Source organism: Heterocephalus glaber, unplaced genomic scaffold (genome assembly GCF_053883595.1).
Source record: "Heterocephalus glaber isolate CG9 unplaced genomic scaffold, H.glaber_assembly_v1.0 deba00001757, whole genome shotgun sequence".
Taxonomy (NCBI): Eukaryota; Metazoa; Chordata; class Mammalia; order Rodentia; family Bathyergidae; genus Heterocephalus; species Heterocephalus glaber.
The window spans coordinates 3,731,086-3,758,599 of NW_028258454.1; the positions used below are offsets into that span (position 1 = coordinate 3,731,086).

The following is a 27,514-nucleotide window of genomic DNA, read 5'->3' on the forward strand; positions in this document are numbered from 1 at the left end:
CATAAAGCCATAAAAATCACATCATGAAGAGCATCTCTAATTAGTGTCCAACCATACATCCACATCAGAGCACAGGAGACAGTCCTGATCTTCACACCAGACAACGACCACACTGAGGGGCCTTCCTTATTGGCCACCAACTGCTGGAACAGACCGGTCTTCCTTCCCAGGAGTGTGGCTAGAGAGCTGCTAAGTCTTTTTTTCCCTTTTTAGGTTCCAGGCACCACAGAAAAGTTTAGGGGAGCATGGGTTGGCCCTCTCAAGCTTCCAGATCAAAGACTGCTTTTGTAGTGGTGGAAACATGATCAAACATACATCAACATACAGGAGCGGAGTCACTTGGCAAAATTAAGTTAAAGCTCAACTGCTCAATGTTCTGAAAGAAAAAAACAAGTTTTCACTGAGTACGAAAAGCTCTAAGCCCAGGGGAAGAAGCTGGTCAGGAGCCCTCTGTGGCTCATAGTTGCCCTGGCTTAGGGGTGGGTCAGTCCTTCTGAGAGTAGCTCAGGATGTGGCTCCAACGGTCTCTACAAACTTAGGTCTGCTAAGTCAACACATCATTAGTTTCTTGTTCTTGTTTCTATTTTTCACCACACTCATCCATGTCCCTTAAAGATCTCAAAGAGCAATTGGTATCTTTTTTTTTTTTTTTTCGGTGGTGGTACCAGGGATCAAACCTGGGTCCTTGCGCTTTTGAGGCAGGTGGTGGAATCACTGAGCTAAATCCCGGGCCTTCAGTGGGCATCTTTGACTTGTGGACCAACGGAAGAAAGCAGTGGGCTTTCCTAGAGGGCACTGGCCGGATACACACATCTTCACACAGAGCGCTCAGGCAGGTTATTTGGCATTGGACTAAGACTTGCTCCTTCCAAGGATGCTGGGAAAGGCTGGATTTTGCTTCTAAACACTGCTCCCCATTTTTGGCTCTTCCTCTATATTTCTACTATAAATTTTTCCTAGAGCAAGAAGGAGGAAGTTAGTACCCCTCCCTTTGCCCTGGCTCCTATTGCCTGCGGTGCAGTATTACCTAGCAGCCGGTGTGTGTGTGTGTGTGTGTGTGTGTGTGTGATTCTCAAGGTAAAACTTAGCTGTGTGTTTGATTCCTTTTATAGGAGTCCATGTTAAGACTAATGCATTAAAAAGCATTCCTACACCCATACACTGTTGAGATAGCCTTGTCTTGAGGTAGTCACCTCTTTGTCAAAACCATAATAATTTGAAATAGTCACTAAAGTAGCAGGTTCTACTTTTCAAAAAAAAAATTGTATTTTTCCAAAGTTCCATTGGTCTTATTCTTAGGTTCATTTGTGCCAACTCAGCTTATCGTGCAATCCCTAAGGTGACTGCAGTTTGCTGAATGGATGAATGAAGTGTCGGGGGCTCTAGCCTCAGAGTTTGGGTTGCAGTTGTGATGGAGATGGCCAAACTGTCCCTTGGGTCACTTTCCCTTCTTTCTTTTCCGTAACAGAAGCACTTTCCTCTTCATCCCTGGTCTTTTTTTGGTGGTGGTGGTGGTTACTGGGGATCGAACTCGGGACCTTGTGCTTGCAAGGCAGGCGGCGGAACCACTGAGCTAAATCCCCAGTCCCTTCATCCCTGGTCTTATTTGGACATGTGGCTTCCTAGTTAGGGACTACTACAGTCTGGATGTGGATTGGGTCATCAGAAATCACCTTGAACATTGGTCCCTATAGAGAAGGGGTGGGATCTCTACGAGATAATGAGGTCACAGCTGTACCTTCAGGAGTGAATTAATGTCCTATGGAGCCTGGGTTAGGTCTCAAGATTGGATTTGGTCTCAAAGGAGTGAGCTGGGTCTTTGGGGGAAGATCAGTCACCACAGAGTGGGTTGTTACAAAGCATGTTACCTCTGATGTTTTGTCTCTTCCACATGTGGGACCATTTGCCATGAGGCTCTTAACAGAAGCTCAGAGGCCTCTGTGCTACACTCACAGACCTCCAGAATAAAGAGCCATGCACACAGCTTCTCTTTATAAAGTACTCGGCCTCAGATACTTGTTATAACAACACAGAACAGACTAAGGTAGAGACTGTATTTAACTGGCTGTAACCACATGACTAAGTTTTGGCCAATAGAATGTAACCAAATGTAACCTGTATAATCTACAATGGTTTTCCTAGACTTCTTCCTTTATTCCTGGTGGTTGGGAATTAGTGCAAGTACAGAGCCAACTGGCCCAGCTGGATCCTGGGGTCGCTTTGGGGATCCCTTCATTTGCCTCTGAATTGCATAACTTGAGAAAAAAACACTCTTTTTTTAGCTATAGGATTGTGCCCTAACTATACAGATTCTGATACATTATTTCTTTTTTTCTTTTTTTTTTTTTGACATTATTTGTTTTTCTGAAAAGGGCCCCCCAAAATCTGATACTCACCAAATGATTTAGAATTGAGATAACTTAAAAGTGACATGAATGCAATTAAGTAACATTTATTTTACATAAAACAATTTTCAAAGAATACATTTAAAAACCATCTAGATACTGATTTTGTTGCATTACAAAAATTGAGAGGCACAATTGAAGTATTCAAATAAATTGTGAAGGGTGGGTGGGGGCTATGATTGCTATCTGTGTTGTTCCTTAATCACTTTCAGACTCTGTACAAGAGTCCTAACATGAGGCAGTAGTGCACTTTCATTTAGTAGGAACATATCACATAAAATATATACTTTTATACAGAAAGTGTTATTGTATTGTCACTTTCAATTACTTATAAAAACTTCATTTTGAATTGCACAAAAGGTTGCTTTAAAATGGGTAATTCCCAGAGACAGGGCTTAGCACTATATGTCTAAACAATTCGTTACAAATTGATTAGGTTTCTATTTCTCCACAGATAAAAAAAAAAAAATCTATGAAGAATTACATTATTCAAGTGGGACACTTAAAATTTTTCATAGGAAAATAGGTTTACACATTTGTCCCTAAATCAGCTAAACTTTTTCCCCTACTTTAAAACCAATCACAGGGTGTCCAGAGTTTCAAATCAGAGTACCTACACCACAGTACAAGGTGGATGTGTTTGTATTAATTCATTCTGCATATCATTCTACTGTAGCATCAGGGTATCAAAAAGGCACGTGGGTACATTCTTCGGAACAGTTTTGGTCTTTAAAATAAATCACACTTTTATAAGCGGTGATTTCAATCATGTTTAAAAACAAAAATACTAACAAATTCATTTCTCAATCCAAGTGACATGGAATCCACGCAATCTCCACAGGCACTTTACTTTCCGTAGAATTTCTTGTTGAGCAGGTAGATGAGAAGGTTCACATTCACTTTTACCTTGTCAAACATTTTCATCACGGCTACTCCTTCATACTGCATCTGAAGTAAATCCTGAAGTCAGACAAAACATCATTAAATCTCATCATTAAACTTTAGGATTCTGCACATTTCAAAAACACACTAGAAGAATGTATGTGGTGACAAAGTAAGACTCAACAATCTAATGACCTAGGTGGGGGTTCTTAAACTTATGTGCAATTAGATTTATCTGTTTAAAAACACAGGTGAGGGCCAGGGATTTAGCTCAGTGGTTCTGCTGCCTGCCTCAAAAGCACAGGGTCCTGAGTTTGATCCCCGGTACCAAAAATAGCCCAAAAAACCAAAAAACCAAAAAAACCCCAAAGAACAAAAAAAAAGGTGAGAATAAAACAGATTTCTGGACCCCATCCCCTAGAATTCCTGATTTTTGTAGCTCTGAGATGAATCCCATGAATTTGCATTTTACCAATTTCCCAAGTTATAATGAGATGGTCGTCAGGGTGGGACACTTTGAGAATCACTGACTAAGATGAAAGAAAGCTTTTAAAATACAAGAACTGCTAATATCAAATATATAATTATAATTTCAACTTTTTTTTTGGTGCTGGGGATCAAACTCAGGACCTTGCGCTTTCGAGGCAGGCACAGTGCCACTGAGATAAATCCCTGGCTGTATAATTTCAACTGTTTTTTTTTTGGTACCGGGGATTAAACTCGGGTCTTTGCGCCTGCATAGCAGGCGGCGAAACCACTGAGCTAAATCCCTGGCCCTATTTCAACTGTTAATTGAGAAATTCACAGCTCAAATGATCCAGCAAAATAGATGGGGTACTTTCTTTAGAACAGCAGTGTAATCTTTTTTTTCTTTTGTGTGTGGGGGTTGAAGTACTGGGGATTGAATCCAGGGCCTCTGCACTGAGCTACATCCCCAGTCTTTTTTTTTTTTTTAGACAAGAGTCTCACTAAGGTGCCCAGGTTGGGCTTGAACTCATGATCCTCCTACTCAGTCTCCCAGAGTGCTGGGATTAAAGGCACATGCCACCACATCTCTTTGAACTGTAGTGCTTTTTTTTTTAAAGAGAAGAAAGACAACTCATTGAGGGTGAAAAAATACTGGAATTCCTGTTTATTATTTATTCTTATTTGTTAAACATTTAACTTTTGTATACATTTTATAAAGCACACTTAAGGGTATGGTGATAGAAATGTGTGGTTTATAAAATTTATAGTTAGTTGATATATATGGGGAGAAGCACTTACACTATTTATTGATGAAATCCTGTAACAAAGCTTTGAACACTGTACAAACAACTCCCTCCTGATCCAGACCACTACTGTCTCTCATTTGCAAGTCAGCCTTCTACTATGTCTTTCATTGTCATTATATTAACAAAGAAAAACAAGTTTCTAAAACCAAGAGCTATGTCTTACTAGCCATAGGCACGAGACTGAGTAACATTTCTCAATAACACAGGACAGGCAGATAGAGAAGATATCATTCAGGAGCTGTCCTGGACTAATCCCTAGGTCTTGGTACTTTGTTTCTAGCTCTAAAAATTGCTTGGTTGTTAATGATGATGTCTGAGGATTCTCTTAGGCAAGGCCACCTGCAGAAGTTAAGAGTCATCATCTTGGAGAAAACTTGCTAGCTTCGTCTCCACTCAATTACATCCAGCTGTGTGTGCTCAGCTACACCCCCTACATTATTTAGATCTGTTTCTGGGCCCACAATTCCACGGAAACTGAAGCCCTTCCATCAAGAATGCTTTACTTAGCAGGGTGTAGTGGAGACTCACTTTTCCTCTGGCAGGTGCCATTTCAGTTATCAAATTCTCTTGGAAAAGTATGAAACCAATACGGTGAGGCTGAGAAGGAATGGTGTATGTCGGGGAACAAATGGGCCCCCAAAGTAGGAAGCAGAAAAATGTGGTAATTTCATGGTTGGAAAACCAAATCTTAGTCTTGGTTCTACCATCTGCTAATGCGAGACCTTGCAACATGACCTAATCCTCTGAAGTTCTGTTTCCTAGGGTGTAAACTGAGGATGAAGCTGCCACCCTTCCTCGTGGTGCTAGTGGACAATGGGTACAAGATCACAGTGCCTGCAAACCTTTTAACCACATTTTTTATCACATCTGGTAATTCTGTTTATAGACTTCTTTAGGAAATTAGGGGAAAAGGGCTAAAGATGACCTAGGATCACGGAACTATAATGTGACAAGGGACCTGCTTTAGTCCTATCAGCAACATCTCTCCTGCGCCCACCCCAGACTCAGACACTGTGCTTTCTATGGTAATTTACACACTCACCAGATTATCTAAAAGCCACACAGATGAACAGAAACCTAACTTTACCTGGACAGTGATCACATGCTGGGCCAGCTCATGGGCACGTGACCTGTGGAGCTCAGAAGGGCCCTGCACTTGGTTTAATGCTCTCCTCTGCCATCCTTAAATCTGGCTTAATTTTGAACCAAGGACCCTGTATTTTTGTTTTGCACTGATCCCTGTAAATCAGGCAGCTTGATCTGATAATATAGTAATAAAAACCTGGGGCATATTGGCCACCTGCACCAGCTGAGGAGTAACATTTCACAATCAACTATGGGCATAAATGAATGGTGTGAATAACTAATTTGCTGTGTATTGACTCTTTCATAAAGGCGCAAATAAGGCTCCATTTCTGTCCCAGTAACCAAGGAAAGTCCCACAGGACTCCTGAGCTCTTTCTACACACAAGTAAGGTGTCTCTTCACTCACTGTGACTCACCCATCTGGCAGCTACCGCCTGGCAATCCATCATGTCTTTGCCATCTCTATAGAAGATCAACACAGCATATTGTTTTCTCTTCCTATACTTATCTAAGCGTTAGATGAAGTACCCGGAGACTCTCATGAACTAAGCTGCTACACGAATACATGTGGTGATGCATAAAATAAGCTGGAAAATACCACTTACTGAAGTATTCTTTTCCATAATTACACATAATCTTTCATTCAATGTCCTTATGGAACCCACTGAGGTCCCGTTTTTCTTAAGGCTACAAGGACTGCAGGGAGAAAGGGCTCTGGCATCGGCTCCCATAGGAGATGGTGGTTTCAGGGCGCCCAGCCAGGAGCTGAACCAGAAATGAGCTCCTGGGCTCAGCAAGATGATTCATACAGATCTATGCAGAGGACTGGGAAACCACTGCACAGATTCCCCCCACCCCTTTTTTTTAGGGATAGGCTGGAGTGGTCATCACTCACTAACTACAATATTGGCTATTTAAAAATATATTTATATATAGCTCTGGAAACTATGAGACAAACTTAATATAACACGAAGATGCACTTGTCACAATGAACTCAGTTCTCGGCTTGTAGGAAGGGAGAGAGGGCTGCTGCAGGTGCAGCCAGTACATCCTTAAATATGTCACATAATGCAACAGTCAGATTACCCAGTTACTCCACATTACCACCATAACATGACAAATGTCACATTGTCACTTCTGGTTAAAAAAGAAGACAGTGTTTCTTCTCAGAAGTTGGCCTAGGAATCTTAGAGGTCTAATTGCTTCTGTAAATGTCTAAAATTTAGCTTTATTCTTCTCAGATTGGAGTGGCAAACACAGAAAATTGACATCGAGGTATCTGTGTCATTTTCACCTTCTCTCTGAGGGAAGGGTAAGCTGCAGAAAGGGATTCTGGCCTTTCTCATTTCAAATGACTGCATTTGATTTGAGTGGGCAGAGATTCTTCACAAGCCTGTGGTTTTTGTGTCTTCTATCTCATGGCAAACAATAGTTTATCCCATCAAAAATAAATGTAGAGTCAAAAACTAAAGGACTAAAATAAAAAAGGCTGAAGGATACTTGCTACAAATGTATTTATTTTTTATCAAGATCAATATGTGAATTTGTACCTTTGCTCTGGCACTTTTAAAGCAAGTTGTTCTGTTTGCCTTTGTCTTTTGGCCTTTGCCAACATTATAATGAATTTCCATTAATGTTCTTTGAAAAAAAATCTATTAATTCCATTAAACCATGTTGTATTTGGTGTTGCACATGACTTTTTAAACTGCTGTTTCTAAGGAATTAACAAAGCCAGGTTTCGTTTTTGTTTTCACTTCTTATAAAATTACCTGGATAACCATATCCATAATTAGCTGACATTATGTACACACTGTGACCTGAGTGGTAATCTGAAACATGTCATAGGGGAGAAAGGTCAGCAGCTTTTCCTTGGAAACAAATTGCAAATTCTACTTCACATTTAAATGGAAGGAAGAAAATATACAAGCCCCTATTTAATTGTATTTTTAATTGAGAGCAACAATAGCTTAGATACTCATATTTGCTACTATCACGATCCAACAGATGAACATAGAATCAGCTCTATACCGTGAATATTGCTGGGAGTGATGTTATAGAATTATCAACTCACTACTGCCATTTCTGTAATAAGCAAAAGCGTCTTGGAAGCAAATCCCAAAGCATAAATCTTTCAGTACATAATAATGCAACCACAGTGGCTAAGTACATATTGTATACAAGTGCTATCAGCAATTTACCTACCCAAGATGTAAGATTCCTCTTTAAACACAAAGCAGAAAGCCAAGAAGATATATCTCTAAAACAACTCTAGATTTTGCTTTTCCTTTTCCTAAACAGTTTGATCACAATGTACCTTTGATATAAAAGCATTTTAAAATTTATTATTAATAATCAGCACATTAGGAATTTCCAGATTTTTCAGTAGTATTTGAAGAACCACTTTTGGTATCAAATACAGTAGTTAGGAATATGCATCTCATTCAGAAAGCGTAATGTTTATCCTGAATCATTTCTGGATAAAAACAGGGCTGGCACTGTGACGAGATATAGAAGGAGACTCTACAAAAACCACTATAACATGTTTGTTTTTTCCCAGAGGCTATATCCTCTTTTGCTGAAATATTTTATAAATACATACTAAAAAGTAAGGCAACAAATCGAAACAGTCCAAGCTGCTTGCTCAACTCTTTTCCCAATTACACTCACAATCCTGGCGATCAATTTCATGGTTGTATTGTTTAGGGTTTGCCTTTCTTACATCATGTGGTCCAAAAGGATGTTTTCTTGACATTTCTAAAACATCTCTAGGGCTGGGGATTTAGCTCAGTGGTTCTGGCACCTGCCTCGCAAGCCCAAGGTCCTGAGTTCAATCCCCAGTACCAAAAAGCAAAAACAACCCCCCCCCCCAAAAAAAACCCATCTCTGGTATGTATTTTCAATGATGTCTGCAACTGCTACTGGTCAGGAACTGAAGCTTGTGATGTCCCAGTGCCTGTTTTCAAAGGATTCAAGACATTGATTTGGATTCACCACAAACTGACACATGAATCCCAAATTCCCTTTCCTACTATGTTTATCACCTCTTCTCTTTTAAGTCCTAATTTTAAACCTAGAAGAATACCAGTACTACCTGGTTACTGCAAAGATGTTCACTTCAGTAGACAAAACTTTCATCAGGGACTGTTACAGTTCATGGCCCTTTTCCACATGGACATTCAACTCATGAAGATGTGCAAAAGGAAAAGATGTCAAATTACAGTCAAGTTATCCAGAGGAGGAGTTACACAAACTCATATGGAAATGACAGTCATTTTCCCCCCTTGTTTTCCTACAAATGCACTTACCAGTTTAGCAGAAAGACAAGCTAAATTTAAGATTGTTATTTGAAAATTGCATTATACTCTCTGCTAGTGATGAATAAGGAACTCCCAATAATGGAATTTTAGCATAGCAATTTCATCAACAGATCTTTGAAGACTGCTTTTTCTGTTTGTTTTTTTAAGAGGGGTAGGACAATGATTATGATTGCAAAGTTCTGTGAAGTCCATCTAACTGTCCAAACTTTGGATTGAAATCTTTATTTTTTTTCTTTTACTTAGAGACAGGGTATCTACAGTCATTGCACAGATTTCTTGGGGTCCAGGAAAATAGTGGTTATTTTAAAAAGTGTTACATGAAAAAGAAAAACTCCATTATTTCTATTAACCCTTAGGTTAGAAAGCGAGAGTTAGAAGATAAGCATTTTTGTTGCAGAGATCCCTGCCCTTTGGTTTTTCTTTTTCCTACACATAAACTTGATTTCTCAGCTTCCTTTAAGTGTGCTTGGCTGAAGATGTACTTTTTATGAGAAAACAGTGATAATTCACATTGCAAACACCATTTTTCTACTTCTAGGTATGTGTTTTAGACCATATCTTTCATTCTTATGATCCAAAACATTTAACAAATAGATTCCAGAAGTGGATGTAAAAACTACTCTAGGAAGTAGAAAGAAAAGAAGGAGAAACAGGAGAAGGAAAAGTTCCAATTTTGGGCATAGAGTCTTAGAAAGAAGTGAAGTTTCCAACAGAGGTAAGCTTTCCAACCTTTATTTAATATCTCTGAACACTTTTATAATATTTTTTCGTCTAAACCTAAAATAGAAGCATGACTTAGAAAACTTGACTGAGATGGTTTACCCTCTTAAAGTATTTTAAATTCCAGTAACTTAAAAAGTTTTTTAAAAAAAAAATCATCAAGCTGGGCATGATAGCACATACTTGTAATCCCAACTATTTGGGAGGCTGAGGCAGGAGGATTTCAAGTTTGAGGCCAGTCTGGGTGATTTAGCAAAACCCTGCCTGCAAATAAAATCTGTACATGTACTAACTCCCCACAATAACTATAATCATTATGTACTACAAACATGTACTAAGAAAAAAGTAAAATTACATATGTGGCTTATAAACATTTTTTTTTAAATAAAGGGTGGGGGAAATAGTGGGACAGTAGAGAGCTTGTCTAGCATGCATGAGTGCCTGGGTTCAATCCCCAGTACTGCAAAACAAAACAAAACAACCAAAGAAAAAACATAAACCCTCAACACTTAAAGATGAACACTGGCACACAAGGTTTGCACTGGTTGTCTGTTGAGCTTCAGTGATGTCAAGAACAGTGAGCCAGGGAAGTCACAGATGGCCTCCATACAAAGCTCACCCCCAAACCCAGCCTACCTGTATATTAAGCTGTACCGTCTCCATCTCAACACCAAGGAATTTTGATCTGACATCAAAGATGCCCACATCTTCCGTTGCTATGATATCGAAGGTAACATTCTTAAACCTAGTGAAGAAAGAACATTCACACATGTGTAATTACAAATGTACTCTTAAATCACAAACAATTTATCACTTAGTGATAAATCACTTGGAATCCCAATTTACCACTTAGTGAATGGCCTATGGCAAGAATCTTGAGGAAGTAACCAAAAACTTCACATCATTTTTTTTTCCCACTCTGCTCCCCAAGGTCAGATGGCTACTGTTGAGACCACTAAAATAGGTGCTCTATTGCAAAAGAAATAGTTCTTGCTCTTGAGGAGCATAAAATATAGCTGAAAATCTATAAAAATCACAGAAGATGAGAATTAAATACGGACCTATGGACAATTAAGCTTGGTTGCAAACTTGATTGGTGTGGGAGCCACCCAAGGGATTTGAGCAGCACACTTCTGGGTGTGTCTGGTAGGTCTTGGAGAAATGACCTTGGGCACTATATTTGGTTCCTGGCCTCTTCCTTTCTGGTACTGCTCCTCTGCTCTGCTTTCTGGCCGCCATGAACTAAGCAGCTTTGCTCCACCATGCCCTTCTGCCATGATGTTTTTCCTTGCAGTCAGCCCACCATGGACCACAACCCCTGAAACTATGAGCCAAATAAACCATTTTTTCCCTTAAGTTGTGGCTGCCCAAGACAGCAGCCAGGTACTCCAGACAGTAGCTTTTATAGAAACTTCAGAAGACAAAGAAGCCCTTTCTCTTGAGTTTGTGCAGTTGAGAGGTTGCATGAGATCAATGGAACAGAAGGCTTGATGGAAGGTGGGAGCTGGAGAGGAGGGAAATGGCAGTCTGACTTCCTGTGAGACAGGGGACAAGGGAGCGATGGGGCACTGGGTCATGATTCCTTTCAAAGGAAGTAGTTCTTGTGCCTGCTTGGTCTGGGCAGGTGGTTTTCTGTTTCCTCCTCTACCTTGAAGTCATACAGCCACAGCATACCGGTGGAAGTGGCTCTGACCCGGGGCTGCATAGTCTGTGGTTTCGAAAAGAGAAAGGTGTTGTTCTGCAACTGTACACAGCTCATCAACAGAGACTAAACGACAGCTGTTCATTCTCACTGCTGTGACACAGTTCTTCTGGAGAAAGCGGGAGGCTCACACATCCACATGTTGGACAACTATGGGAAACACATAGGCTTGAGTAGGAGCTGGTGATCCCAGCATAAGTGTCAACCCCTGTCATCTGGAATCAAGAGAGAGTCTTGATAGATCACATGCAGCTCTCTCCAAGGCCAAGGAAACCAAGGAAGTGCTGAGTCAGATTTTATGTGCATGGATGGCATGCGTATTCTACATGATTCCAGTCACACTTACTGGTTAGTTTGAAGGTCATCAATTCCTAGCAGGACACCTTTCTCATGCAGCTTTGCTGCCGTGTATCTCACGGGCTTTGCTCTCTTCATGCCTTTGGGCTCTCCTTTTCCATCCAGTTTGATGGACCTCCGAGTATTTCTGACAAAATAAGAAGAGACCACCCATTGCCACACTGTCGCATACTTCAATTTATTTAAACATGAGGCTAGTGCTGTTCTAAAAGCCTTATAGATATTACTCATATTTACAAAATTAACATTCCCAACATGCTTTGAAATTAACCAGCTCCTCTGCCATCTGTTATTTCATTTAGCTTCCATAACATAGTTGTGAGGGTGGCATACCTAGCCTCATCTTAAAGATAAGAAAATTGAGGCTCAGAAAAGTTCATGGGACCAGATTTAAGATCACATGCAAGAGCCAATCAGAACCCACATTCAGATTGTCTGCCTGCAGAGCTGGTGTCGAATGCCTTAAAGTAGCTGCAACTCTACAACAAATCCCTAACAATCTCATTGCTACTGGAAATTAGCCTGACCAACTCCTTTTTCCCCAGGTACACACACATCTAGCCCACAAGCAAATGAACCAAGATCTGGAACTAGGGGTGTGCCCAAATAAATGAGGTTTGTGTTTGGTTATTTTCCTTCACCAAATCTTATATGATTACTGCAATTAAATTTTCCACACATCATTTGCTACTGCCAAATGTGAGGGCTAGGGCTATGTGAAAATATTGTATTACATATTTTAATGGGTAATTAAAATGTGATTAACATCGACCCTAGTCTAGTGGTAAGAATAATTATGAGCAAAGTATATTGATTAAAAGTAGCTATATTGTGTACAAAAATCTACAATAGGTAATGAATAGCAGAGAGCTGCAAAATAATGATTATTAAAACCATTAAGCAATTTAAAATCATGATGTTGCTCTGTGCAATTAGCAATTATCTGGAACTTTCTAATACTATCAAGTATATAAAATCCTGTTTATAAGAAACATTCAAAAAACAAATTTTTTAAAAAAATAGTTTTAAATGTACCTTTGATTTAAAAAGATAAAAGGAATAAAGTGCTTCCCCAAATATTGTTATCTGCTTAAAATACACCAGGGTAAAGTACTTTAATTCTAATGAAGATAGATAATTCAAAGATTCTATATTCATTCTTGACATTCGTGGTCACAGTGGCCAATCATGAAACGAAGACTCCAGTTTTCAGTTAGAAGATACAGCAAAAAGTCTGCTTCTAAACCAAATCCAGCCCTGTCAAGCAGGACTTGTAGCCTCCCCATATAGACCAGGATGTTACAAAGGAACAGGACTCTTGTCACTTACTTCCTTTTTAAATTGTCTAAACAAGTCTTTATGTAGGTGTCATAATAATTGATTTGTTCTTCGTAAAATGCTGCCTTCTCATTAAGCGCCTTTAGGGTTTGCTGAAGTTTTGCCAATTCGGCTTTTCGAAGCTTTCGATGGATTCTTTGATTTCGAATATCCTAAAACGACAAGGAAAGGCAATAATAATAGGTCAGGGCAGAAATCTGCTTTATGGGATCGTAACTTGGGCGAGAAGAACAAGTATTAAGTCACTGTGACTGTTAACTTGTAGTTTAGCTCAGGCTCTTCATTATAGATAGCATCTCAACACCAAAGCATTTTTATCTTTACTTTACTTCAGAACTGGAAAGAGTGTCTACATTTCACTTTAAAAGATTGCTAAGATTTATTTTTCTTTTGATGAAAAAAAAAAGAAGTAATTTTAGAATAACCATACAATTTTTTACGGAAAAACAGTGTTTAAAAGTGGGTACAGAGATGTCAGCAAGGTCTCTTCACACTATTTTGAACTTTCCTTTGAAGAATATTTTAAATTGAAAAGATGTGTTTACTGGTTGGTTTCATTTCAGTAATAAGTAAAAAAACTTTCATCTGGTAAGTATTTCTTGAGATTTATAAAATAACAACTGAGCTATTAAAACTAAAGGATTCAACATTGACAACTATTACCATCAGCCTTCCCTTTCTCTGGGTTTCACATCCAGATTCAACCAAACATGGATTAAAAATATTCAGGGATAATAATGCCTCTGCACTGAGCATGCTGACGTTTTTTCTTTTTCTTTTGGTAGCAGGGATCAAACTCAGGACTTTGCCCTTGTGAGGCAGGCACAGTGCCACTGAGCCAAATCCCTTGCCCTGACATTTTTTCTTATTATGACTTCCAAAACAGTACAGTATAGTATAGATTTACATAGCCATATTTCCATTGTGTTATAAGTAATCTAGAGATTATTAGTATGTGGGAAAGCTGGGCATGGTGGCGTTATGCCTCTAGTCCCAACTACTGGGGAGGAGGATCATTTATGGCAGTGGTGGGGGAGGGGGGCAACATAGCAAGACCCCTGTCTCAAAAAATATGGGAAGATGTCTGTAGGTTATATGCAAAAACTGCCATTTCATATGAGGAACTTGAGCATTCAGAGATTTTGGTTATCACTGGGAAATCTTAGAACCAATTCCCCAGAAATATCAAGAAATGACTATACTTGTATTTAAATTGAATTCCTAGAACATAAGTAAGCTATTTATACCTTACAAGAGTTGCACTAAGTTTTTTGTTTGTTTTTTGGTGGTACTGAAGATTGAACCCAGGGCCCTTGCACTGAGCTGCACATGCCCAGCCCTTTTTAAAATTTTGGGACAGAGTTTTGTTAAGCTGCCCCAGCTGGGCTTGAACTTGTGATTTTTGTGCCTCAGCCTCCCATAATGCTAGGATTTATAGTCATGTGCCATCATGTCTGGCTGAGTTGCATTAAATTTAAACATGTAGTTTTTTTGTAATCCTATTCAGTAAGTTATGAAAATGTTTTATTTAATAAAATGTTATCTGTTTAATGTTATTTTCTTTTGTGAACAAGTTAAAGCCTATTCCTCCAGGAATTCATAGCGGACTTCCCACACATTCTCCCTATGTAAAAATCTTCATTAAACAGAATATTTTTGTGTGTACTTTCATAATAGCCTTTTAAAAAATCCAAAGCATTGATTTCTCTACCTTATATTCTCAGAGAAAAATATTTCCACTCCAAAGCTATAGAAAGAAATGCTATTTCCCTTGTGTAATGCAGGCTTGTAATAACCTTACTCTCAGAACTGACCATAATTTTCCATCAAAAAATGAAACCATGTATTTCACTCCCAGGAGGTGAAAAATTAGTTTTTTCCCAGAGTTCAACTGCCTTTAACTTCTAGACCAGTATTAACTGCAGGTTTGGATAATAAGACTGAAATGTGCTCTTTATCCAAATACACACTTGCTTATCCTTGACAAACAGATGTCACCACTTCCTGTGATGTTTCCTTGCACTAAGTTGAGATCCTTTTCTCAGGAAGCTTCTCAAATGTGAACACACAAGATGAGAAAACAAACTTTTAAGTCTGAACTGTATTTAGGTTAAACTTCTTGGAAGCAAATCTCAAGGACACAGAATGACCATCACAATGGCAGGTCCTGAGTAACTGGGCTATGTGGCCACTACCAATCTCAGAAGAAAGCTCTCCTAGTAAGTAAGAATTGTGTACAGGTACAGACCTAACTTGTCTATCAAATCTCCCAGGCATTTATTCTACTGTGTTTCAACTCTCCTAGTGGTTTGGGGAACTGTGGTTATTCTCAATTAAAAGACACCAACTGGTTTGGAACCTCTGAACATCTGTAATTTGAGGAAAGCAGAACTGTGGCAAAGGTAACTACAAGTCCCTCAAGTCACTGCCAGGGTGCCCAGCGTGCAACCAATGATGAGCAAATGTCTGCTAAGTGAAAAAGAAAAATACTGTTTCCAAACACCTTGGCGATCTCATTGAGGATGTCCTGGTACTTATTTTTGGATGACACATGTCCAGTCTGCTCTAACGTCCGCAGGTTCCTCTGGATTTTCCTCTTCTTCTGCTCCAGAGGCAGCTGTGCATCTTCCATCATTGCCTGGCTCTGCTTCCCGTCTTCTGGACTCCTGGAGTCCATAACTGCGCGGCTCACCATGTCTTTGGCATGATCTTGTTCCTGAAAAGAGAATATTGAGTATTGGCTTTTCTTTAATTCCCTAATCTCAGATTTAGGATCCAGACAAGGCAAATTATGTCAAAATGAAAGCTGCCCTAAAGACAAAATCCAAAGACTAGCACCAGAACTTGTCCTTCACAGTTCTGGAGCAGGACTTTGGAAGGAATTACATCCTCCTTTTATAACACAGTAGTGATAGCAAACTTAATTTGGGCAAAATTCTAAGTAGCTACTTTCTTAGAAAAGTGCCAAATCACCTTAGTAATGGACATGTTTTAATGGATAACTCTACTTTTTCATTCCCTGGAGGGAAGGATTTCAATCCCTAGGTAGTCCAGTTGAGACAATTAAAACTAGATTATCTACTAAAATGTGCCTTTGAGAACTTGCATGTCTGGAAGGCAGTGAATCTCTCACACACCAGCCACAGCTACAGAGATCCATAAAGAACTCTACACTGAGGCAGAGAACGTCACTCTGATAATGGGCTCACTCCCAAACTACCAAAGTTAAGAAGCCGTCAGGGTTTCTTTGACCCAAACGGAATAAGGGTATTCTAGCATACAACGGGTTCCAAAATAGACTAGGAGTAAATGAAATAAATACTATCTGGATAATTTGTTCAAGAAATGAATAGAGAAGTAAAGAGAGAATGGTGATCTTCCCATTTCATTGTGTTATTGAGTTGCCTGACCTATTAGATGAATTGTATAGTCATGATTGCTATTAATTAGATCCTGCAATGTTAGACATGGTACATTGGGCAACACTCTGGATACAGGAACAGTTTGGCAGGTTAGCAATAGACAACAGAGGCAGCAGTTAACATTATTGAACACTTAATATTTGACAGATACTATCCTACCCATTTAACATGTTTTCACTCATTTAATCCTTCCTGTGAATTAGAAATTGTTCCTCTTCCTATTTTACAGTTGAAGAAACTAGGCACAAAAATATTCGCAGCTGTCCAGAGTTACAGACCAAGCAGGCACGGAGCTATATTCTGTCCCAATGTCTGCATTCTTAGTCACTTAGACGTGATACTTTTGGGGAAAAATGAAACAATAAACTGAAAACGTCTCATATTAAATTAGGATGATATTCTACCCACATTGTTTTTAAAAATTCATACATTAACAAACATTAAATAATTTGAAGTTTTGTTTCATATTTTTAAAAATTAAAAACAGACAGAATGGTTTCCTGGCAACCAATTAAATTTTTAAAAATTCAGGAAAATGGATTGTTTCATTAACAAATAACTAGATGATTTGGTTAACTTTTGTTTCAGGAGCAGCAATTCTTGGTACTAAAATCCTAACACTGGAATTAACTTATTTCAAAATGAACTATTTTAAGAGACATTGAGAAGTTTAATGCCAGATAATCATGAAACTGTAACTACACCAGTGCTGCTTGGACCCTATACACTCAGACATTTGCCTCTGAAGCGTTGGAAAACAGCCTTCATGTTGCGAGATCCTTCTCCATTTATTTCTTCATGTCAGCAAATACATAAAATAGGAAAGGTTCTATACTCTATCAAGCAGAACTATCTCTTGGCTGACTTATCCTGTTTGATAAAGTTTATGATGAACCTTCTGAGGCCTTGAAAGACTCAGAACTATCTTCCTGTCATAGAGTAAAATTAAATTCAGTGTAACTTTGATGCTTCATTTTCTATTTTCATCCATCGATATTCTACATGGATTTTATAATATGATGAACTCAGTTGGCTACTACAATAGACTCAAATCCTTGCTTCCATGCCACATCAGAAAGTTTCTCCCAGATGCCAGTGAACAGTTGGCATGAGATTTATTAGGAAAATCAAACCCTATTATACTTATTTCAGACTTATAGACAAATTACCTGCTGTTCAGTTGCTGGGGTCTCTAAGATTTCAGTCAGTGTGGCCCCTGGCTGGTTTCGGATCACATCAATAATCAGCTTTTTGGTCCTTACAAAGGAGAAAAAGAGGAGAGAAACTTTTAGACAGCAGTCCTGATGCACAAAAGTCATTTCTCTTGAGTGACTATGGCCCAAAAATAAAGCTTCAAAGATAATCCCTCAAAATAAAACATTCTTGCTGGAATTCATTGGTCTGCTCTATGGCTCCTGAGAGTTCATGAATGTTTGATAATTAAAGCCTGGGCTTCACACACTTGATGTTGGAGGATTAAACTATCACTAATTGGGCACAAGTATGTCATAAGATTCCTTATCTAAGTACTTTTTCTTCTTTTTAGACAGAGACAATTTTTTGATGGCAGCAGGGGCAAGTGCTGCTAGTGTGGCCTGCTATCATTGAGGGCAGAGAGTGTTGTCTAATATCCCCCTTTCTTGACTTTAGTAGCATTTATACTTCTGAGCCTCTTAATGCATCAAAAGCCTTCAGGAGCCAGACCAAGCACCACTCCTCCTGCCATGAGAGAGTCAGGGAGCAGGCTGGGGACAGGTGGGAGTCCCATGCAGCCTGTGGAGGCTTCGGGATGCTGGTGACACAGCTGCTAGGATGATGGGTGTTCAAGGACCCAGGGAGCTAACAACAGGGCCAGGTCCTTGTCTTCAGCTGGAGGAGGACAGAGCAGTGACAGTAAAAAGTGTCCAGCTGGAGAACAACCCTCTGCGGTGTGAGAGCCAGGTGATCTTACTACTTATTCTTTATGGCAATTGGCCACTCCTTTCTAATTAGGGACCTGGATATGTTACTATGAAAGAAATTTAACATAATGGTCAATGATCCAGGCTTCTCAGTCTTATATGAAGTGGGAACAGTATTATTGGAAATAGCCTCCCTTCCCAAAGCAGCAAACAGGGCTGGGGATTTAGCTCAGTGGTTTCGCCGCCTGCTGCGCAAGGGTAAGGACCTGAGTTCGATCCCTGGTACCAAAAAACAAAACAAAACAAAAGCAGCAAACAAACAGAAGTTGACTAAACTATACAGGTCAGGTTTGAAGTTACACTTTCTTGGTAACCCCATTATCCTATTGAATTTCAGTTCTGTCAAAGAACAGAATTTCTTGCTAACCAACAGCAGGTGATTTCTTGCACTTATAACATGAAAACCAGAACTAAAAATAAAAATTTTACAGCTTGAAACCTAAAGGCAACTCTTCCTGAATGACTCCTTACAGTTAACTCCCAGTATAAGATTTTTGAAAATAGGAAAGTCCACCAGGACCTCTGTAAACAGGATTTTTCTCATTTCCGGTTTACCACACATCTGCATGAGAAGAGTGATCTCTGGGCATCTTCCTTCCCTCCCTCCTCCCAGGCCTCTAATGGCCATTTCCTCTGGCCCAGAGACCCTGTGCTGCCTGCCGGGGATTTTCAGGCCATCTGGGAATGCATGCACAGCGAAAGACGCGCCAGAGTCAAAGGTGGCCACACAGCTAATTATAGGCCCGTGGGAGATGGCCCCTGTCCCTGAGGCAATCTGTGGCTGAGGGGGCCACATGCCCTTTTGTTCATACACATTCCTGTTCTCTGGTCACCATCAGAAATGAACTAAAAAGAAACACTGAGTTAAAAATAAAACTCTAGATGATTTCAAACATGCCAGCAGTGACTGTTTGCTTTCTGATATAATGTTCTACGAGCTACTTGTGATACACACTTCCAAGAAATCCTAACTCATCCTCTTCAGAGACGCTGTCTAATAACCCAGTGATGGGTCAGTTATATGTGCCCTGCCAGGGACAAAGAATGGCTTATGTGTTCAGGAGCTGTTGAAGGACAAACTGGCTATTGGAATTCTACTTCACATCAGGCCTGTGGGATTCATTGTTGAAGGTCTACTCAAGACATCCTAAATCCAGGTAACTACCCAGACCCAGGACAAGGAATTCAATTCTTGCTGACCCCTGTGTGCCTAAGGATCAAGGACACTAGGGTCATACAGATCTAAGGTCATATCTGGGTTCCTGTTACATATTATTATATGTTACCTATTGTGTTATGTGGACTTGTATACCTTATGTAATTCCGATCAGTTTTATTATTTATTATTATTATTATTATTTTTGGTATTGGAGATTGAACTCAGCTCCTTGCACTTGTGCAGCAGGTGGCGAAACCACTGAGCCAAATCCCCAGCCCTGGTTTTATTATTATTTATTTATTATTTAAAAAATGGAAATCTCCCAGAGAACTGATATAGGATTGATAAAAAAGATGTGTATCAAGCATTACGTGGTCTTGAAAGCTGTTCTTCCCAAGGTGCCACTGGCCCCAGGTGGCAGCTGAGCCCATAAACAATGCCTAGACCAAACTGAGTGTGTGCAGAACACACACTGGAGTCCAGGAGTTAGTATGGAGAAAACAACAACGCATTAACAGTTTCTTACATTGATACCTATTAAAATGAAAATACTTTTGATATACTGAGTTAAATAAAATATATTAATAGAAATAATTTAAACTTCCAACATAACTCGGACAGCTGTCTGAGGTGATAGATATGGCAATTATCTATATATTGTTTGTATACATGTATTAAATTTCACACTGTACCCCATAAATTGTACATAAATATGTACAATCATGATGTGTCACTTTAAAAAATTCATAACGTAAAATTTCTCACTGGAAAACTTGAAAATAGTATTTTTTTTTACCTGTTTCTTTTTAAAATGTGGCTTCTAGAAAATTTGAAATGACACGAGTGGCTCCTATTAAATTTCTTTTGGAAAGTGCGGCACTGGAACATTCCATTCTTCAACAGGAAGCAGGCCATCTAAGAGGCCCACTCCCTGGACACGGTTAGTCATAGGACACATGAGCTCTGAGGGAACCTCAGGAAAACCCTCTGTCTGCTCTCACAAAGGAGGCGACAAAGACCTAAGAGGTTTAACAGGTAAACATTGGTTTCCTGCTTCTTTACTATTGCACAGGATGAGGCAAATTTCCCTTCCACATCTTCAGACCCCACAGACTTGAAGAAGGGTGACAGGACTGTGTCCTTTTATCGTATGTGCGTGCGTGCGTGTGTGCGTGCGTGCGTGCGTGCGTGCGTGTGTGTGTGATGCTGAGGATTAAACTCGGGGGCTGGCATATGCTAAGCACAAACTCCACCACTGAGCTACACCTTCAGTCCCTCTTCTAGCGCATTTCCTCTTCATAACAGACTCACAGGGAGTTCGTAGTCTGGTTCATGTTTCCGTTGCCAAATATTTTCTTAAGATGCCTGCCTCTCCCCACCCCAGGGCAAACACAGCATTCCAGAAATGTCTGGCCACATAAATCTACCGGGGAAGAGTGTTGGCCCCATGGATTTTCAAACAAGCTGATCCAAACCAAGGATCCTGCCTTCCTGCATAGGGAGGTCTCTAACTCTGAGAGAGAATGAAGACAAATGAACACACCAGGGAGTTTGTTTGCCTAGTTGGGCTCACACCTGCAGTTGGGAAATGGGACCGAGGTGCCGGGAGCTCGTGCGGCTCCCTGGGCTTGGCCATGCCAGTCCTACAGCACCTGTTATTGCACTTCGACATCAGGGTGCCGAAGCTGAAAAGGAATTCACAGTTGTGGAAACTAAGGAATATTTCTGGTTGCTCAAAATTCTAATGACATCATCACACATTTTAATCAACAGATCTAAAATTTCATCTTAGCCACTGAGTGCTCCTGCCAGTATGAACCAAAAGCAAGGAGTTCTTTTGGGTGGGATAATGGATATCCAAAATGAGTCATGTGAAAGAAAAATTCTTAAAGAGATGACAACTTAAGCACTTGAGCAGCTAAGTATGATTAAAAAACACAAATATCACCTTCGACTTACACATGCTTTTGTGGGAAAGCAAGCTTAACAGAGACCATAAAGGTCACATATTTTAAGATGAATCATAGGGTATAATAGAGATTTACAATCGTGTAGTCCTTTATAATTTATATGGTGTGAATGCAGGCTTTTGTAGGATTACCACAGCCCCTGCCCCACCTCTTCTTCCTTTTCCTCCTTCCCCATTTATAGAAGAGGACACAGATGATTAGGTGTCTTGCTGAGTCTTTGTTAACAAGTGACAGGTAGAGGCTGTAACCCGGTCACCCTTGGACTCCACCGCCAGGCTTTCAAAATATGACCTTGCTTGGTAGTACTGGGAAAATGGCAATAACTGAACTGAGGATCTGTATTCCACAAACGTAATGAAGAGGGAGAGAACCCAGTGGCTCTTCCTAGTCCAGTATGTGTCCTGGATGTTCCTCAGATCTGTCAGCTGCTCCCCCTTGGTCCAAAAGATGACCAGCACCACATAATCCTCATTATGTGTTCTAGGTGACAATGACGGTGCCCACACAGAGGTGGAAACTCTGCTCGAGGGTGCAGGCTCTGAAGGCTCTAGCATCACCTGGGTTTGAGTCTCTGCTCCACTTGCTATGTGTTTTTCCCAGGAAAAGGGTAACATCTGTTTTGAGCCTACTTTCCTCCCCTGTAAATTACTGAGAATATTCTCCATCCTTAAGGGGTTACTGGATCATATGACATTTTACATAGGCACACATGCTCTTCATTCTCTCTCCATATTTAACTGTGTGTGTGTGTACACATAAAAAATGAGAATTACAGTAAATATCTTTGTTCCATCTGTGGGTTGTCTTTTCTTTCTTGGTAATATCCTTTTCTGCACAAATATTTTTTAACTGTACAAGAGTGTAAAAATATAATCCACAGAAGGGACAAAAATATTTGCAAATCACAGATCTGATAGAGGCCTAGTATCTGGAATATATAAAAAACTCTTTCAACTCAGGAAAAAAAACCCAACTCAATTTAAAAATGAGTGAAGGATGGCTGGGGATTTAGCTCTGTGGTTCCACCACCTGCCTTGCATGTGCAAGGTCCCAAGTTCGATTTCCTAGTACCCCTCAAAAAAAAAAAAAAAAAAGAAAAAAGAAAAGAAACACAATATTATTGAGCACATGGAGAAAGTGGACTTCTCAAACCTTGCCAGGAGGAATGTGAAATGCTTTAGCTGCTGTAGAAAAGTTTTAATGCTTCATCAAAAGGCTAAACACATGTAACCCAGCAATACCACTCCTAGATATACACCCAGAGAATTGAAAATAGATGTTCAAACAGAAACTTGTGAATGGATGCATCTTGGGAACACAATGCCAAGTGAAATAAATCAGACACAGAAGGTTAAATATTGCATGGTTTCTTTTATATGAGAAACTCAAAATATAAATAATTTAAAGAACAAGATAAAAGATGATAGGCAACAGGAAGATAGACCTTTTGCAGATGGTAAGGGATTCTAGAGATGGAGAGAGAGGGAGAAGAAAGAAAGGGGAAATAAAAAGACTAAGATATAATATATGTATATCAACTCCCAAGATAAATATATTCATTATCACAACCATACTAATAAAAACTTGCGCACAAAAGTACAAGGCAGCATTATTTATAACAGCTTAAAGGTAGAAACAACTCAAATGTCCATCACCTGAGGAGTATGCAAAATGTGGTATAACATACAATGAAATATTATTCAATCATGAAAAGGACCAAAGTACTGATTCAGACTATGACATGGAGGAGCCTTGAAAACACTGTTGAATAAAAGAAGCCTGAAGAAAAAAGGTCACATATTATATGCAGTGGTGCCTCAGTTCACAAACTTAATTCTTTCCACAATTCTAACCCCAGAATTCATCTCCTGATTCTAGCTACAATTGTCGAACAAATTCTGTGATCAGAATTGTGAGAATTGAATTCTCAAACTGAAGTACCACTGTAATTCCATTTATAGGAAATATCTAGAATAGGTAAGTTCCAGAGACAGAAAGTGGACTCATGATTAGTAGGGGCTGGAGAGTGAGGGGTTGAGAACCTGAATATGCTTGGGATGATAATGTTCTGGCACTGGGCAGCGGTAATGGTTGCCCAGCACTGTGAAAGTACCATAGTCAACACCACTGAGAGGGAAGAGTAAATTTTATACTGTGTATATTCCACCAAACTAGCTGGCTCTACGGAGGAGACGGTTTGTTTCCAGCAAGAAGCAGATAGTATTTGTTTCCAGCACACCCTGAGGAGACCAGAGATCCCACATGGGGCTGATGTTCTACAGGGCAGGCAAGACAACGCCACAGGTTTCCCAGCAGCCCTTCCCAAAGTGCCTGACTTTTCCGGTTTTGCTTTTTTGGGGAACCAGGGATCAAATTCGGGTCCTTGTGCTTGCATAGCAGGTGCCAAAACCACTGAGCTAAATCCCTGGTCCTGGTTTTGCTTTTTAAAATGTGAATTCTAAGAACTTGCAGAACTATGGAGATGCTTGTCTGGAAATTAGTACAAATGTATATGACAGTCAGATTGCTTGATACTCTGATTACCCCTAACTGTGCTCTCTATTTATGAACACAGACATCTGAGATCACTGCATCTAGCAAATGGTACTCAAATTCCAGACAAAACCAATTAAGAGAGAATTTCATCCTGTTATTTCAGAGGACAAAGCTTATTAGATCATGGGATAATCCAGTCTAATTCCATCTGCATGGCAGAGCCACACTATCTGTATTTCCAGTCACTTTAATAATTGTCATTTGGGCAGAGGTGGCCAGGGAGCAGAATTCAGTTTCCTTTCTTTTCTCCAAGCCCTGCCCTGCCCTGTCTTCCTGAATGTTCAATGTGACTTTTGTAACCAGTGAGGGAAAGCCCTGCCCTTAGCATCTGAGAGGCCGAGGACATGTCCCTGTCCTGCAGCTGAGCCTGTGACCTGGATGCACTAGCCGGTCTGCTGCTGTGTGCCCAGGACCTGGAGCAGGTTCTCAACTGTCTGCCAGGAGAGTGATCTGAGAATGCCTCAGATGATCCAAGGACAATGAGTGCAAGGCTCCTGGAAGATGGGGACACACAATCTAGCACACCGAGGAAGCCCTTTTTGGTGTTTTCACAGGCAGCTGAGTATCTGGAAAAACTCCAGTGGTGCCCGAAGCACATCAGTGGCAGGACACAAACGTCACCACAAACGAAAACGACCTTAGATGCAGGACAGGTAGGTTGCAGGACAGTGTGAAATGTCTCAGGGATTTATTCCCCCTTGTTGCCACGTCCCTCTCTCCCAGTCTCCACCTTCCTCCAAATATAATTGTTCTAATGAGTGGACAGGCATCTGATCCTTTATGTAGGGTCTCAAAAACTGCACTTTTTGGTGATCATGTGCTTTTAATTTATGGTGTTTTGAGAATCTTGCTTTTGTTCTTCCTGTAAGCATGGAATAGACTGATGTGGCACACTAGAAGCCTTTGTGGAAAAACACAGTAGGGATTTAAAAGGTGAACACTTCATTTGAAATCTCTGGGGTAGAAGTTAGGGATATAAATATAGTCAAAGCTGGTGAGCATCTCCAGGACCATTTTAATAGGAAAAGGCCAACAAATCAGGTGGTATCATTTCTTATCAGGTATGTGCCTTTTTATATTATCATTTTATAACAGAAATAAAATTTGGTTACAGAGTATTTACTTGCTAATCTTTCAACCACTCTGAAATGGATATTTCCCTGAGTTAATCACTTCATTTATTTCTTAAAGGAATCAAATTACTCCAAGGAAAACTAAAAGCCAAGGCCCGTCTGTTACAATACTTAGTTCCCTCCTGAATTAGAAAGAATCTATTATTCTTTGGTTTGATGTCTAACTGATAACATAGTGCAAGTCAGTATTTACCGACTTTGAAGTGAATTCTCTGGCACTGAGCCTCCCTTGGTGTGCATGCGTCAGCAGGTGTGACTGGGGACCCACTAGGTCACAACTCACTTTATCATGAGGCTTCGGCCATCAATAGCGCTGCCATCCTCTATGTCATATTTGCTTGTCAAGTAAAGGGAAATCTCTGTTTTTGAGAGTTGGTTTAGTGTATTCTCCTTGTTAGGGTCATTGGGGTCCACGGCTCCTTCACCTGTAGGATGAGAATGACCGGGTTAGTTATCTTCCAGCCCACGCCTCGTGGTGTGGGGGATGGCACCGACGGTGTTCTCCAGAGTCCACACTATGCCATATCTGAGGTGCGATTTAATATTTGACTGCAACATTAAAATAACATGGGACACATATTCCAAATACGAACAAGTAACAAAAAGAGAGAACGACTAACAGAAGAGATTTTAGGAAACACAGAAAGGCATCTGTCACTTTTTAACAAATTCGGTTTTTTCATGTTCTTTCTTTGTGAAACAGATTCACAAATGTTTTCTGATGAATCTGGAGCTTACCTTCATGGATATCAAATTGTTTTATAATCCAGGGCACTATGATTTACAGAATTTTTGGTGTGTGTGTGGGCTGTGAAGAAAACCCAGGGCCTTGCACATGGTAACCATGTGTTTTACTGAGCTACATCCCAACCCCAAATTACAGAACTCTTAGTGTAAGGAGGACAAAAAGTCAGCATTATCCTTTAAAGAAGCTCAAGTATTAAATTCCAAAACAATTTTTATGGCAGTAAAACTAAACAACTTAAAATGAGCAAACTCCAGGATTAGAAGGCACAAGCTCTTACCAAGAAAGGATTCCACGCTGGGTGCTGAGCCCAGCAGCTCCAGCAGCTTGTTGAGCGAGTCACTCTTCTCAGGGGCCAGGGCATCCTGGTGCTCCAGCAGGAGCTTCGGAGAGCAACACACACACAGAGATGGAAGTCAGGTCCCAGCCGCTACCATTTACATTTCCCTATGCCCATATTTCACACTTTCCTCCCAGTATCACTTACATATTAAGCACAAGCCTGACACCTATTAAAACTGTGGACTGTAGAGAAATACAGCACTAACTTGATTGCAAGATCTGCCAAGGGGCAGCTTTCTGCCACCTAACCCCTCCCTGTGCTCTTTGCTACCTTTGACAGAAAATCAAAATTGGGGAGAAAGAGTCTAAAATGAGACAAAGGTATCCCAGCAAACACTGGCACAGACTGGAAGGGCCTTTCCATATCACTTTGGAGAGCGATTATAAAGAAATCAAAGACTATCCTGTACTGCTACTTTTAAAATCACCACTATTAGCTATTTTAAGCTATTTCACCTGGCAGTGAAGATCCTCCCTGGGTAATGACAGCAGAGATGCCCATATGCTTTCTGGACCCAAGACCCAGATGTGATGGGCAGATCCCCCTGTCTTGGCTTGCATTTGTAATTAAATTGAAAAAAGTATTTCCAAACTTTGGGACTGGTACCTCTGCTCACAAGAGATAGAATTTTAGTTGTTTTAAGCAACTATGGCATGAAACTGAATCACAATGATAAAGTTAGTCCCTTTTCAATTTTTAATCTTTTTTCAACAGCTTTACTGAGGTATACTTCACACACTATTAAATTCATTCACTTAAGATATTATAATACAGTGTTTAGTACATTCACAGAGTGCTGCAGCCATCACCACCATCTCATTTTAGAACATTTTCATTACCCAAAAGGAACCCTGTACCCATTCACAGGCACTCCCTATTATTATGCCTCTGGACACCACTAATCTACTTTCATTTTCTATGAACTTAGAACTATTCTAGGACCTCAAATAAGGAGAATCACACAGAATCTGCCTTTTTGTGGTTGGTTTATTTTACTCAGCATAATATCCCTAAAGGCTCTTTCATGTTGTAGCATGTATCAGAATTTCCTTCCTTTTTACAGTTGAGTAATACTCCACTGTATGGGCAAACCATATTTTATTCCTTCATCTATGGATGGACACTTGGCTATCATTAATAATAC

The 27,514-nt window shown here is 40.0% G+C and overlaps 1 protein-coding gene across 4 annotated transcripts in view; it reads right to left on the bottom strand.

Annotated features, from left to right (window-relative positions):
• Positions 1–2,432: 2,432 nt before the first annotated feature.
• Iqgap2 (IQ motif containing GTPase activating protein 2) overlaps positions 2,433–27,514 on the bottom strand; it is a 284,128-nt gene continuing 259,046 nt past the window's right edge. For all 4 annotated transcript variants that reach the window (XM_004870168.4, XM_021248556.2, XM_087201158.1 and 1 more), the window contains 8 exons: positions 26,308–26,410; positions 25,566–25,707; positions 17,673–17,760; positions 15,585–15,797; positions 13,073–13,233; positions 11,733–11,870; positions 10,321–10,429; positions 2,433–3,365 (listed from right to left, as the gene is read on the bottom strand). In XM_004870168.4, the coding sequence (XP_004870225.1) occupies positions 3,252–3,365; positions 10,321–10,429; positions 11,733–11,870; positions 13,073–13,233; positions 15,585–15,797; positions 17,673–17,760; positions 25,566–25,707; positions 26,308–26,410 (1,068 nt within the window). In that variant the 3' untranslated portion in view covers positions 2,433–3,251. The remainder of the gene's footprint in view (positions 3,366–10,320; positions 10,430–11,732; positions 11,871–13,072; positions 13,234–15,584; positions 15,798–17,672; positions 17,761–25,565; positions 25,708–26,307; positions 26,411–27,514) is intronic.